The sequence below is a fragment of the Pan paniscus genome, chromosome X (genome assembly GCF_029289425.2).
Source record: "Pan paniscus chromosome X, NHGRI_mPanPan1-v2.0_pri, whole genome shotgun sequence".
Lineage (NCBI taxonomy): Eukaryota > Metazoa > Chordata > Mammalia > Primates > Hominidae > Pan > Pan paniscus.
In genome coordinates this window covers 155899728-155916086 of record NC_073272.2, presented here as the reverse complement: position 1 = coordinate 155916086, position 16359 = coordinate 155899728, and the positions used below count along the sequence as shown (strand labels likewise).

At 37.6% G+C, this 16359-nt stretch overlaps 1 protein-coding gene across 4 annotated transcripts in view; it reads right to left on the bottom strand.

The window, feature by feature from the left end:
- The window catches only part of VAMP7 (vesicle associated membrane protein 7), a 62719-nt gene that overhangs the window by 8007 nt on the left and 38353 nt on the right, over positions 1-16359 (bottom strand). For all 4 annotated transcript variants that reach the window (XM_003807323.4, XM_034949643.3, XM_003807325.3 and 1 more), the window contains one exon: positions 15863-15930. In XM_003807323.4, coding sequence (XP_003807371.1) covers positions 15863-15930 — 68 coding nt within the window. The remainder of the gene's footprint in view (positions 1-15862; positions 15931-16359) is intronic.

The window sequence follows — 16359 nt, the reverse complement described above, 5'->3', positions numbered from 1 at the left end:
CTCCTCCAAAGGAACGCAGCTCCTCACCAGCAACAGAACAAAGGTAGACAGAGAATGACTTTGACGAGTTGAGAAAAGAAGGCTTCAGATGATCAAACTTCTCCGAGCAAAAGGAGGAAGTTTGAACCCAGCACAAAGAAGCTAAAAACCTTGAAAAAAAGATTAGATGAATGGCTAACTAGAATAACCAATGTAGACAAGTCCTTAAATGACCTGATGGAGCTGAAAACCATGGCACGAGAACTAAGTGATGAATGCACAAACTTCAGTAGCCGATTCGAACAATTGGAAGAAAGGGTATCCGTGATTGAAGACCAAATGAATGAAATGAAGCGAGAAGAGAAGTTTAGAGAAAAAAGAATAAAAAGAAACGAAAAAAGCCTCCAAGAAATGTGGGACTATGTGAAAAGACCAAATCTATGTCTGATTGGTGTACCTGAAAGTGATGGGGAGAATGGAACCAAGTTGGAAAACACTCTGCAGCATATTAGCCAGGAGAACTTCCCCAACCTAGCAAGGCAGGCCAACATTCAAATTCAGGAAATACAGAGAACGCCACAAAGATACTCCTCGAGAAGAGCAACTCCAAGACACATAATTGTCAGATCACCAAAGTTGAAATGAAGGAAAAAATGTTAAGGGCAGCCAGAGAGAAAGGTCGGGTTACCCACAAAGGGAAGCCCATCAGACTAACAGCTGATCTCTCGGCAGAAACTCTACAAGCCAGAAGAGAGTGGGGGCCAATATCCAAAATTCTTACAGAAAAGAATTTTCAACCCAGAATTTCATATCCAGCCAAACTAAGCTTCATAAGTAAAGGAAAAATAAAATCCTTTACAGACAAGCAAATGCTGAGAGATTTTGTCACCACCAGGCCTGCCTTACAAGAGCTCCTGAAGGAAGCACTAAACATGGAAAGGAACAACACATACCAGCCACTGGAAAAACATGCCAAATTGTAAAGACCATCAAGGCTAGGAAGAAACTGCATCAACTAACGAGCAAAATAACCAGCTAACATCATAATGACAGGATCAAATTCACACATAACAATATTAACCTTAAATGTAAATGGGCTAAATGCTCCAATTAAAAGACAAAGACTGGCAAATTAGATAAAGAATAAAGACCCATCAGTGTGCTGTATTCAGGAAACCCATCTCATGTGCAGAGACACACATAGGCTCAAAATAAAGGGATGGAGGAAGATCTACCAAGCAAATGGAAAACAAAAAAAGGCAGGGGTTGCAATCCTAGCCTCTGATAAAACAGACTTTAAACTAGCAAGGATCAAAAGAGACAAAGAAGGCCATTACATAATGGTAAAGGGATCAATTCAACAAGAAGAGCTAACTATCCTAAATATTTATGCATCCAATACAGGAGGACCCAGATTCATAAAGCAAGTCCTTAGAGACCTACAAAGAGACTTAGACTCCCACACAATAATAAAGGGAGACTTTAACACTCCACTGTCAACATTAGACAGATCAATGAGACAGAAAGTTAACAAGGATATCCAGGAACTGAACTCAGCTCTGCACCAAGCAGACCTAACAGACATCTACAGAACTCTCCACCCCAAATCAACAGAATATACATTCTTCTCAGCACCACATCGCACTTATTCCAAAATTGACCACATAGTTGGAAGTAAAGCACTCCTCAGCAAATGTAAAAGAACAGAAATTATAACAAACTGTCTCTCAGACCACAGTGAAATCAAATTAGAACTCAAGATTAAGAAACTCACTCAAAACCGCTCAGCTACATGGAGACTGAACAACCTGCTCCTGAATGACTACTGGGTACATAACTAAATGAATGCAGAAATAAACATGTTCTTTGAAACCAATGAGAACAAAGACACAACATACCAGAATCTCTGGGACACATTTAAAGCAGTGTGTAGAGGGAAATTTATAGCACTAAATGCCCACAAAAGGAAGCAGGAAAGGTATAAAATTGACACCCTAACATCACAATTAAAAGAACTAGAGGAACAAGAGCAAACACATTCAAAAGCTAGCAGAAGGCAAGAAATAACTCAGAGCAGAACTGAACGAGATAGAGACACAAAAAACCCTTCAAGAAATCAATGAATCCAGGAGCTGGTTTTTTGAAAAGATCAACAAAATTGATAGACCGCTAGCAAGACTAATAAAGAAGAAAAGAGAGAAGAATCAAATAGACACAATAAAAAATGATAAAAGGGGATATCACCACCCATCCCACAGAAATACAAACTACCATCAGAGAATACTACAAACACCTCTACACAAATAAACTAGAAAATCTAGAAGAAATGGATAAATTCCTTGACACATACACCCTCCCAAGACTAAACCAGGAAGAAGTTGAATCTCTGAATAGACCAATAACAGGCTCTGAAATTGAGGCAATAATTACTAGCTTACCAACCAAAAAAAGTCCAGGACCAGATGGATTCACAGCCAAATTCTACCAGAGGTACAAGGAGGAGCTGATACCATTCCTTCTGAAACTATTCCTATCAATAGAAAATGAGGGAATCCTCCCTAACTCATTTTATGATACCTGGTACCTAAGCCTAGCAGAGACACAACACAAAAAGGGAATTTTAGACCAATATCCCTAATGAACACCGACGCAAAAATCTTCAATAAAATACTGGCAAATCGAATCCAGCAGCACATCAAAAAGCTTATCTACCATGATCAAGTGGGCTTCATCCCTGGGATGCAAGGCTGGTTCAACATACACAAATCAATAAATGTAATCCAGCATATAAACAGAACCAAAGACAAAAAACACACGATTATCTCAATAGATGCAGAAAAGGCCTTTGGCAAAATTCAACAGCCCTTCATGCTAAAAACTCTCAATAAATTAGGTATTGATGGGACGTATTTCGAAATAATAAGAGCTATGACAAACCCACAGCCAATATCATACTGAATGGGCAAAAACTGGAAGCATTCCCTTTGAAAACTGGCACAAGATAGGGATGCCCTCTCTCACCACTCCTATTCAACATAGTGTTGGAAGTTCTAGCCAGGGCAATCAGGCAAGAGAAAGAAATAAAGGGTATTCAATTATGAAAAGAGGAAATCAAATTGTCCCTGTTTGCAGATGACATGATTGTATATCTAGAAAACCCCATTGTCTCAGCCCAAAATCTCCTTAAGCTGATAAGCAACTCCAGCAAAGTCTCAATACGAAATCAACGTGCAAAAATCACAAGCATTCTTATACACCAATAACAGACAGAGAGCCAAATCATGAGTGAACTCCCATTCACAATTCCTTCAAAGAGAATAAAATACCTAGGAATCCAACTTACAAGGGATGCGAAGGATCTCTTCAAGGAGAACTACAAACTACTGTTCAGCGAAATAAAAGAGGACACAAACAAATGGAAGAACATTCCATGCTCATGGATAGGAAGAATCAATATCATGAAAATGGCCATACTGCCCAAGGTAATTTATACATTCAATGCCATCCCTATCAAGCTACCAATGACTTTCTTCACAGAATTGGAAAAAACTACTTTAAAGTTCATGTGGAGCCAAAAAAGAGCCTGCATTGCCAAGTCAATCCTAAGCCAAAAGAACAAAACTGTAGGCATCATGCTACCTGACTTCAAACTATACTACAAGGCTACAGTAACCAAAACAGCATGGTACTGGTACCAAAACAGAGATATAGACCAATGGAACAGAACAGAGCCCTCAGAAATAATACCACACATCTACAACCGTGTCATCTTTGACAAACCTGACAAAAAGAAGAAATGGGGAAAGGATTCCCTATTTAACAAATGGTGCTGGGAAAACTGGCTAGCCATATGGAGAAAGCTGAAACTGGATCCCTTCCTTACACCTTATACTAAAATTAATTCAAGATGGATTAAAGTCTTAAATGTTAGACCTAAAACCATAAAAACCCTAGAAGAAAACCTAGGTAATACCATTGAGGACATAGGCATGGGCATGGACTTCATGTCTAAAACACCAAAAACAATGGAAACAAAAGCCAAAATTGACAAATGGGATCTAATTAAAGAGCTTCTGCACAGCAAAAGAAACTACCATCAGAGTGAACAGGCAACCTACACAATGGGAGAAAATTTTTGCAATCTACTCATCTGACAAAGGGCTAATATCCAGATTCTACAAAGAACTCAAACAAATTTATAAGAAAAGAAACAAACAACCCCATCAACAAGTGGGTGAAGGATATGAACAGACACTTCTCAAAAGATGGCATTTATGCAGCCAACAGACACATGAAAAAATGCTCATCATCACTGGTCATCAGAGAAATGCAAATCAAAACCACAATGAGATATACCATCTCACACCAGTTAGAATGGCTATCATTAAAAAGTCAGGAAACAACAGGTGCTGGAGAGGATGTGGAGAAACAGGAAGACTTTTACACTGTTGGTGGGACTGTAAACTAGTTCAACCACTGTGAAAGACAGTGTGGCGATTCCTCAGGGATCTAGAAGTAGAAATACCATTTGACCCAGCCATCCCATTACTGGGTATATACCCAAAGGATTATAAATCATGCTGCTATCAAGACACATGCACACGTATGTTTATCGTGGCACTATTCACAATAGCAAAGACCTGGAACCAACCCAAATGTCCATCAATGATAGACTGGATTCAGAAAATGTGGCACATATACACCATGAAATACTACGCAGCCGTAAAAAAGGATGAGTTCATGTCCTTTGCAGGGACATGGATGAAGCTGGAAACCATCATTCTCAGCAAACTACTGCAAGGACAAAAAACCAAACACCACATGTTCTCACTCATAGGTGGGAACTGAACAATGAGAACACCTGGACACAGGAAGGGGAACATCACACACCGGGGCCTGTTGTGGGGTGGCGGGAGGGGGAAGGGATAGCATTTGGAGATATACCTAATGTAAATGATGAGTTAATGGGTGCAGCACACCAACACGGCACATGTTTACATATGTAACAAACCTGCACGTTGTGCACATGTACCCTAGAACTTAAAGTATAATAAAAAATATATATATTTATTAAAAAAAAAAAAAGAAAAAAGAATTAAAAGAAAAAAAAATTTTTTTTTTTTTGAGATGGAGGTCACCCCTCTGTAACCCAGCCTGGAGGAATGCAGTGGTGTGATCATAGCTCTCTGCAGCTCTGAATTCCTGGGTTCAAGCAATTCTCCATCTTCAGCCCCCCAAGTAGCTAGGACTACAGGTGCACCCAATCACACCTATTTTTTTTTTTTTTTTTGGTTTTGTAGAGATAAGGTCTCACTTTGTTGCCTAGGCTGGTCTTGAACTTCTGGATTTTAGAGATCTTTCAGCTTTGGCCTCCCAAAGTATAAGTATTAGGATTATAGGTATGAGCTACCATGCACAGCCTTGATTTATTTTTCTAATAGACTGTAATCTAGATAGTAACAATGTGATTTAGGGTGGGGAAAAGACACTCCAGAAAAAATGACTATGTGATTTAGGAGGCTTTGGATCACACCAAGTGGAGCTGGAGACTGAGATCAAGCCAGAGGGCAGTCAGTCAATAATGCCTACATAATGAAACCCCAATAAAAACTCTGAACACTAAGGCTTGGGTAAGCTTTCCTGTTAGGCAATGCTCTGTACATTTTGTCACACACTGATGCCAAGAGAGCAACGTGTCCTGACTCCATGGGAAGAGGACAACAAAAGCTCTACATTTGGTATCTTCCCAAACTCCACCCTATGTACTTTTTCCCTTGGCTGGTCTTACTATGTATAATTTGCCTGTAATAAGCCATAACTGTGAGTATAATAGTGCTCACAGAGTATTATAAATCCTTCTAATGAACTATCAAATCTGAGGGTGGTTTGGGGAATCCCCAAACTTGCAGTTGGTGCCATTAAGTGAGGGTGGACTTGAGTAAACTGTATAGTTGTTCATGCCATGGCTCCAGCGTGAGTGGATGGCTTGACTGAGATCCTGTTGCTCTGCTCCTCTGTGTTGCCAATCAATTTGGCCTTGAGACCTCACTAAGTTCTTTAAGCCATAGTACCTTTTTTACGTCTTTCCATCCAACACGGGACAAGAATATCTGGGAATAAGCCTCCCCAGTGACATGGGATAAACTTATATCTAAAATGCTGATCATCAATGCTTTCAGAAGAGAAAAATTTTGATCAAAAGGGGGAAATGAGAAAAGAAAAACAGCTCAGAGCAGCCTGAGCTATGTGAGGTATATAAAATTTATCAGGCCCAGAAGACATGAGTATGGGGACTTCAGTCACACCCCCCACACAATGCCCAGGGGGGGCAACTGTTTAAAGGCAATTTGTTGCTGACTAGCTGCCTCAACCATTATCTTCATGTTCCTGGAATTTGTGATACAAAGGACAATGTATAGCAATCAATAGCTTATGCTATTTTAATGTAAATTCTTGGTAAACAAATTAGATACTGCCTCTCCTTTTTTCCTTTAAAAACCTACTTGTAACTGCTGCTAATTAGAACATATATTCAGAGCAACTTGAATCTATGCTCCTGGGTTGCAGTCCTCAAACTTGGCCCAAATAAAAAACGTGTAAACTGTATAGTTGTTGAACTTCTCAGATGCCTAAATTCTTCATGCACTGAAATGCAGCAATATTCAGAGAATTTTGAGAGAAAATGATCTTAACCCTAGAATTCTACACCAGTCAAAAAATTGTTCAAATATGAGACCAAAATAACACTTTTGTTCTTGAAGGGATTATCATCCACAAACTCATATGAAGAAAATGTGTGAGGATATACTACAAACAAAGACTAATTCACAATAAATAATTCAAGAAAGAGAAAGATGATGTAGATGAGAAAAAGCAGTGAGGAATGAAACTAATAAATCCGAACATAGTTGTGTGATTCAACAGGTTGTAATGGAGATTCCTCCACCACCCTCAGGTCAACATCTGAACAATGACAAACCATCTGTTTAAAACAAGTTCACCTATAAAGAACAATTGTTAAATGTTTCCCTAAGACATGCCTGTGTCCTAATCCCTATGAATGTGACATATGTGATATTATCTGGAAAAGGGGTCTTTACAGATGTGATTATGTCAAGAATCTTGAGATGAAGAGAGTATCCTGGATTATCCATATGAGCCCTAAATGACATCACAAATGTCTCTATAGGAGGAAAGTAGATGGAGGCTTGACACACATGCAAAGGAGAAGGTAATGTGAACATAGAGGCAGAGACTACAATGATACAGCCACAAGCCAAGAAATACTGGCAGCCACCTGAAGCTGGAAGAGGCATGGAACAGATCCTCTCCTAGAGCCTCTGGAAGGAGTGTAGCCCTGCTAACACCTTAATTTCAGCCCAGTTAAACTGATTTTGAACTTCTGAAATCCAGTAGTGGGAGAAAATAAATTTTTGTTGTTTTAAGCCACCAAGTTTGTGATAATTTGTGATAGCAGCCACAGAAAGCTAATAACCATATATAAAAAGTTGAAAACCAAATATAAAAAGACTCTTAAAACCAGCCAAAGGGGGCCAGGTGTGGTGGCTCATGCCTATATTTCCAGCACTTTGGGAAGCCAAGGTGGGAGGATCACTTGAGCCTGGGCATTTGAGACCAGCCAGAGCAACATAGGGAGACCCCTGTCTCTAAGAAAAATTTAAAATATTAGCTAAGTGTGATGGCGCATGCCTGCGGTCCTCCTACTTGGGAGGCTGAGGCAAGGCAGGAGGATCACTTGAGCCTGGGAGGTGGAGGCAACAGTAAGCTGTGATCGTGCCACTGCACTCCAGCCTGGGTGAGAGAGAGAGACTCTGTCTTAAAAAAACAAAACAAACAACAACAACAACAACAACAAAAGCCAAAGGTGGGGTAAGAATCATTATTTTTCAAGTAAGACTAAGAGAAATGACAATCTCTTCGAGAACATATGAAAGTCAAAGAAAAATGGAATGGCATTTTTAAAGCACTCACTTCAAAAAAAAAAAAAAAACTGCCATTGTGAAAAACTAAAAAACTCTATGCAAAGAAAGTATTCTTTAAAAAAACGATGAAACAGATTTTCAGACAAAAGTTTAGAGAATCTCTCATCAGTAGATCAACATAAGAAACAATAAAAGAACTTCTTCAGTTTGAAGCAAACAAAATCGTACACTGAAACAGAACTGCAGAAAACAATAAAGAACAACAGAAAGAATTACAGGCATATCTCCTTTTATTGTACTTCACATTATCGCACTTCATGGATGCTTTTTTTTTTTTTTGGCAAATCGAAGGTCTGTGGAAACCCCATGATGAGACTATCAGCACCATTTTTCTGTTTTTTTTTTTTTTTTCCTGCTTGGCCTGCACTTTTTGTTTCTTTTTATTATTATTATTATACTTTAAGTTCTAGGATACATGTGCAGAACATGCAGGTTTCTTACACAGGTATACACGTGACATGGTGGTTTGCTGTACCCATCAACCCGTTATCTACATTAGGTATTTCTCCTAATGCTATCCCTCCCCTAGCCCCCACTCCCCAACAGGCCCCAGTGTGTGATGTTCCCCTCACTGTGTCCATGTGTTCTCATTGTTCAACTCCCACTTAGGAGTGAGAACATGCGGCAGCACCATTTTTCTAACAGCATGTGGTCGCTTCATGTCTGTGTTTTGGTAATTCTTATAACATTTCGAACTTTTCATTATTTTCATTCTATCTGTTATGACGATCTGTGACCTCTGATGTTACTATTGTGATTGTTTTCAGGTGCCATAAACTGTGCCTATATAAGATGACGGAGCTAACGGATAAATATTGTGTGTTCTAACTGTTCACTGACCAGCTATTCTCTTATCTCTCTCCCTCTCAGGCCTCCCTATTTGCCGAGACACAATATTGAAATTTGGCCAATTAATAACCTTACAATGGCATCTATGTATTCAAGTGAAAGGAAAAGTCACACATCCCTTGCTTTAAATCAAAAGATAAAAATAATTAAGCTTAGTGAGTAAGGCATGTCAAAAGCTGAGATGGGCCTAAAGCTAGGTGTCCTGTGACAAACAGTTAACCAAATTGTGAATGCAAAGAACAGTTCTTGAAGGAAATCAGGAGTGCTACTCCAGTGAACACACATATAAGAAAGCAAAACAGACTTACTGCTGATATGGAGAATGTTTTAGGGGTCTGGATAGAAGATTAAACCAGCTATAACATTTCCTTAGGCCAAAGCCTAATCCAGAGCAAGGCCCTAACTCTTCAACTCTATGAAGGCTGAGAGAGGCGAGGAAGGTGCAGAAGAAAAGTTTAAAGCTAGCAGAAGTTGGTTCATGAGGTTTAAGGAAAGAAGCCATCTCTATAACATAAAAGTACAAGGTGAAGCAGCAAGTGCTGAGAGAGAAGCCACAGTAAGTTATCCAGGAGACCTAGCTAAGATCATTGATAAAGGTGGCTATACTAAACAACAGATTTTTCAATGTAAACAAAACACCCTTCTTTTGGAAGAAGATGCCATCTAGGACTTTCATAGAGAGAAGCCAATGCCTGGCTTCAAAGCTTCAAAGGATAAGCTGACTTTTATTAGGGATCAATGCAGCTGATGACTTTAAGCTGAAGCCAATGGTAATTTACCATTCTGAAAATCTAGGGCCCTTAAGAATTATGCTAAATATACTCTGCCTGTGCTCTTGAAATGGAACAACAAACCTGGAAGATAGCACATCTGTTTACAGGATGGTGTACAGAAGATCTGTGGAGATCTGCTGCTCAAAAAGAAAAGATTCCTTTCAAAGTATTACTGATCATTGACAATGAACCTAGTCACTCAAGAGCTCTGATGGAGACTTACGAGGAGATAAATGTCGTTTTCATGCCTGTGTGAAAGGAAAATAAATCTTGGGGCCTCCAAATCACTAAGCTAAAGGGAAAAGTCAAGCTGGGAACTGCTTATGGCCAACCTGCCTCCCATTCTATTCAGTCACCCCTCTGCTCACTGAGATAAATGCGTATCTGATTGCCTCCTTTGGAGAGGCTCATCAGAAACTCAAAAGAATAGAACCATTTGTCTCTTATCTATCTAAGACCTGGAGGCCCCCTCCCCACTTCGAGCCTTCCCGCCTTTGCTTCGAGTTGTTCCGCCTTTCCAGGCCAAACCAATGTTCATCTTGCATATGTTGACTGATGTCTCACGTCTCCCTAGAATGTATAAAACCAAACTGGGCTTTGACCACCTTGGGCACATGTTGTCAGGACCTCCTGAGGCTGTGTCACGGGTGTGCGCTCTCAACTTTGGCAAAATAAACTTTCTAAATCAACTGAGACCTGTGTCAGACTTTTGGGGTTCACACCTGCTAATACAACATCCATTCTGCTGCCCATGAATCAAGGAGTGATTTCAACTTTCAAGTCTTATTATTTAAGAAAAACATTTAGTATAGCTGCCATAGATAATGATTCCTCTGATGGATCTGGGCAAAGTAAACTGAAGACCTTCTAGAAAGGATTCACCATTCTAGATGCCATTAAGAACATTCATGATTCGTGGGAGGAAGTCAAAATATAAACATTAACAGGTGTTTGGAAGAAACTGATTACAACCCTCACAAATTACTTTGAGGGGTTCAAGACTTCAGTGGAGTGAGTAACTGCAGATGTGGTAGAAATAGAAGAGAACTAGAATTAGAACTGGAGCCTGAAGACATGACTGAACTGCTGCAGTTTCTTGATAAAACTTTAATGAATGAGGAGTTGTTTCTTATGCATGGGCAAGGAAAGTGGTTTCTTGAGATGGCAACTATTCCTGGTGAAGATGCTGTGAACACTGTTGAAATGACAACAAAAGATTTAGAAAATTACATCAACTTAGCTGATAAAGCAGTAGCAGGGTTTGAGAGGATTGACTCCAATTTTGAAAGAAGTTCTATTGCCAGTAAATTGCTATCAAACAGCAACACATGCTACAGAGAAATCTTTTGTGAAAGAGTCAATCAATGTGGTAAACTTCACTGTTGTCTTATTTTAAGAAATTGCCACAGCCACCACAACCTTCAGCAACCACCAGCCTGATCGATCAGTCAGTAGCCATCAACATCAAGGTGAGACCCTCCACCAGCAAAAAGATTAAGGCTCATTGAAGGCTCAGGTGATTGTTAGCATTTTTTTTTAAGCAATAAACTATTATGCTTAGTGAAATAAGCCAGACACAAAAGGGCAAATTTTGTATGATCCCACTTATATGACATATCTAGAATAGGCAAATTCAGAGACAGAAAGTAGATTAGAGTTACCAGGGGCTGAGAGTAAGGGGAATGGGGAGTTATTATTACTTAATGGTTACAGAGTTTTTGTTAAGGGGTGATAAAAAAGTTTTGGAAATAGCTAGTAGTGATGGATGCACAACATTGTGGATGTAATTAACATCACTGAATTGTGCACTTTAAAAAGGTTAAAATGGCAAAATTTTATGCTATACATATTTTACCACAATTTTAATAATGTAATATACTAAATTCCACTGAAGTGTACCCTTTAAATGGGCAATTTGTATGGTCTGTGAGTTATTTCTCAATAGAAGTGTTAAAAAACAAATAGAGATGGTTAAAAAACAATTTAAAAAGTACTTGAGTAATCAAAATAAAAAAGAAGAGGACAGGGATGCGGCAAATAAAAAACAAAGAGCAAGATACCTACACCTAACTCTATCAAAATTTGCATTACATGTAAGTGGAATAAGCACTTCAATTATAAATATACTTCATATACTCAAGGTAGAGGAAAGTATGCACATGTTAAGGAGACACATGGAAGATATAAAAAAGATCCAAAACAAACTTGTAAAGATGAAACATACACAGGACAGAAACAGCAGATTGCAAACTGCAGAAGAAAAGGTAAGTAAACTTGAAGACATAGCAATAGAAACTATTCTAAATGAAACATAGTGGAAAAAAGACTTAAAAATGAACAAAGCATCAGTGAGTTGTGGGACAGCTTCAAGTGGCTTAATACAGATGTCACTGGAAGCCTAGAAAGAGCTAAACATTTTCATAATTTGACGAAAACTACAACAAACTCAAAGCCAAAGAAACATAAAGAAATATATACCAAGGCATATATATTATAATCAAATTTCTTAAAACCAATGATAAAGAGAAAATCTTTAAAGCATCCAGAAGAAAAAAAAAATACACTTTATGTATGTAAGAATGACAGCAGAATTCTTGTCAGAAACAATGTAAAAGACAGTGATGAACCACCGTTCATCAAGTATTAAAAGAAAGAAAAATCACTGACCTAGAATTCTATACTCAGTGAAAATGTCTTTCAAAAAAAAAAGGAAGTGAAATAAAAACTTCTCAGACATACCAAACCTGAAAGAATTCATTTCCAGTAGACCTACACACTTGAACTACAATGGAAGATTATATGTTAAATTAAAGCATACAGGCAGAGAGAAAATAACATCAGATAGAAACTCGGCCTACACAAAAGAATTAAGAGCACTGAAATGGTAGCTGCATGGGTAAACAGAAAAGACTTCCCTTATTATTTAAATCTCTTTAAAAGATAATCAACTCTTTAAACAAAAACAACAACAATGTATTATGAAGTTTTTAATACATGTGTAAATAAAAATATTCAACAATAGCATAAAGGCCAAGAAGAAACAGCTAGAAGTATACTATTATAAGGTTCTTATCTATTCATGAAGTGGAAAAATGCCACTTTAAGGGAGATTATAAATCAAAGACATACTGTAAACCCTAAAGCAATCAGAAAATGACAAAATGGAGCTATAGCTAATAAACTGACAAAGGAGACATAATGGAATAACAAATGTACTAAATCCAATGGAAGGCAGAAAAAAAAAGGGAACAAAGACTAGATGGGATAAATAGGAAACAAACAGCAAGATGGCAGATTTTAAATTTTCCAATGAAGAAAACTCGAGGCCCAATCTGCTTTACTAGTAAATTCTTCCAAACATCTAAGACAGATAATACCAATAGTACCCAAACTCAGAAGATAGAGAGGTAAGATTTCCCAACTTGTTTAATGAGGCCAGCATATTCCTGACACCAAAACCTAAAGAGAAAAATAAATTACAGACCACTATCTCTTATAAACATAGATGCCAAATTCCTGAACAAAACAATAGCAAATCCAATAAAGTGTTACATAAGAAGGGTAGTAAGTCATGACCTTGCAGGAATGCAAAGTTGGTTTAACACTGAAAAAATCAATGTAATTTGCCATACTAACTGAATAAAGGAGAAAAACCAAAGATCTCAATAAATGGAGAAAAAGCATTTGATAAAATCATGAATACAACTCTCAAATGAGGAATTAAAGGGAATTCTTCCACCTATTAAAGGGTACCTACAAAAAATCTACAGTTAACCACAAACTTAACACTGAATTTATTTTTTTCAAAAAGTATTCAATTTTTCCCCACAAGATGGTCAATAGGCAAGGATGTTCACTGTTATCACTTGTATTCAGTATTGTGTAGAAGGTTCTAGCCAGAATAAGGGAAGGAAAATAAAAGGCAGGAATGTACAAAACAGTAACCAGAACTGGTAAATGAATTTTTCTAAGGTTGCAGAATACAAACAAGGTCAATATACAATAGCCAACTTTATTTCCATATACTAGCAATAAAGAATTAGAAACAAAATTTTAAAATTTGTTACACAATACAAAAGCATGATATTCTCAAGGGTAAATTTAACAAATATGTGCAAGACCTGTACACCAAAAACTAAAAAATACTGCTGAGAAAAATTTTTAAATCCTAAGCAAAAGCAGAGATATGTCACGTTCATGGACCGAAAAACTCTATACTGTCAAGATACCAATGTCCCCTAAAGTGACCTATATATTAAATGCAGTCACAAAGATACACATTGTTGTGGGGTCAAGAGATGGAAAACAAGCTTATTCTAAAACATATATGGAAATGCAAAGCACCTAAAAGAGTGAAGACAATATTGGACAACAAGAATATAGTTGGAAGACTTACACTACTTAATTTCAAGAATTCTATTAAGTTATACTAATCAACACAGTGTGGTACTGGCATAAAGGTAGACAAACTGACCAATGGAACAAAATAGAGAATCCAGAAATAAAGCCCCACAGAGAAGAACGGATAAACAAATTGTGGTAGATTTGTATAATGGAATAATATAAAACAATAAAAAAGAATAAGTGATTACTATAATAAAAAACGTGGATGAATTTCACAGGCATAACAGTGAGTGAAAGAGGCCAGACACAAATAAATTTTAAGAACAGGCAAAACACTATCTATGGTGATATAAGTCAGAAACATAATTACGTCTATTGGGGATTATTAACTGGAAGGGGTATGAGGCAGCCTTCTGGGGTGTTGGTAATGTTTTCTATCTAGATCTGGGTGGTGGTTACATGGGTATAGATATACATAAAAAATAATTGAACTATACACTTAAAAGTAGTACACTTGATACAATTTGCTGCACGTATGTTATTCTACCATAAAGAGAGATACCTGTTAGTTCATTAGTACCTTCTGTTTTCAGTCATGAAGTCAACAAAATTAAGACTTTTATTTGTAAAGTACAGATTATACTACTATTGGTCAAAGACAGACCATTCCCCCTAAGCAGGGTAATCCTCAAGAATTAAGAATAACTAAGAGACAGCCTGGAAGTATCAAAGAAATTGGTCTGCAGATCTGGAATCAGATACTTCTCTGTTTTCTTTGCTCCCCAGCAATGGGTCACAAAGTGAGATCTAGAACCCAGGTGTTTTGACTTCCTGTATGGTAGCATCCTTCCTCCAACTACCACATGCTTTGATGAAAAAACTGTTTATAAACTCCTAGAAAACCTGATAGTAGACTGTATATACTAAAACCTGCTGCTAATAGATGTCCCTGTAAAATTAACAATAATGATGAACATTTAAATAGCTCTTACTATGTATCAAATACTGTGTTAGGCACTTTACATGCATTATCTGATTTAATCCTTAAAATGCTCTGAAGTGGGTACATCTTCATTTTACAGAAGATGATGACTGAGGCACAAAGAGGTTAAGTCATTTGCCTAAGGTCACACAACTAGTAAGTAGCAGAGGTGGGATTCAAATCCAGGCAACCTGATACTAGAGCCTGTGTTCTTAACCACTACAATCCAGCTGTCAGTCACAACGAACATAATCAATCACTGTTTTCTTTCAAGGTGTAAACCTGTACTGTACATTTAAATTTATAATTGTGTAGACCCAAATTGTAGCTGATCTCTGCCCTCCTTCTGTTCACCATATATCTGTCATCTTTCCTTAAAACTTTCATCCACAGTAACTGCATTGAAAATGTGAGGACATATGGAACCATAGTATAAGCAGCTCACAAGGACACACTGTCTCCTTTAAGGCTTATTGGCGCTTTCCAATCGATGTCTCTTGATTGATACAAGGCAAGATGAAACTATCAGTGTAAGCAAAAAAGTGAATTGTCCAGTTTTCAAGATTCATACTGGGTCACAAACGGCTTGCACATTTGTTTCATGTTTTACAAATTTGTAAAGGGAACAGACTGTTACATGCAGTTGAGGTGCTAAATTATACAGGCCTCAATCCAAAGCTTTAGAAAATTGTTTCTGTATACTGAGTATGTTTTCCAAACCAAAGCTACCTTAATGGCTATTAGGGGATGATGTTTCTTTTCTATGCCTCATTGTTATCCTCATTATTACAAAGTAATCACACAATGGAAACGAGAAAGAAAAAAAAAAACCACCAAATATTTGAATTTAAGGTATTTCCCAATTATGTTAGCCATCATCCATAGTTTCTCCACTTTACGTCAGATTCCATATTATCAGATTCCATACTTACAGAATCCACAAGATTTTCTGTTTTGTCAATCAATAATTCCAATCTTTCTCCTCGCTGAGCTACCAGATCTGAAAATATTGGAAAAGTAGAAAAGGTCAAGTTTTCCATTGTAGAATAAAATAAACTTTTTTTAAAAAAGTAATATAACTTAATGAATACACTGTCCTGGGGCCAAAGGACAGGCATGCTTCACCCACTGGTGACACCACTCGAAAACAAGGACTAGCCCACCTGAAATCCCCATGCCCATCAAAACTTCACCACGGCCTCCATAACAACTACACCCTAAGCCACTAAGAAAAATACAGACATGGCTGATGCTGTTTATAGCTGAAGAAATTATACAGACTACACTACTGAATGTACCCATAATCAAAGTCTAAGTGCCCTGCCCAACCAACACCATAGATATATCCTCAAGAAAAGTCCTTGCATATTAAAGCAAATCTAAAAATTGGAAGAAGTGACCATAGAAATACTATTAACAACTATATGCT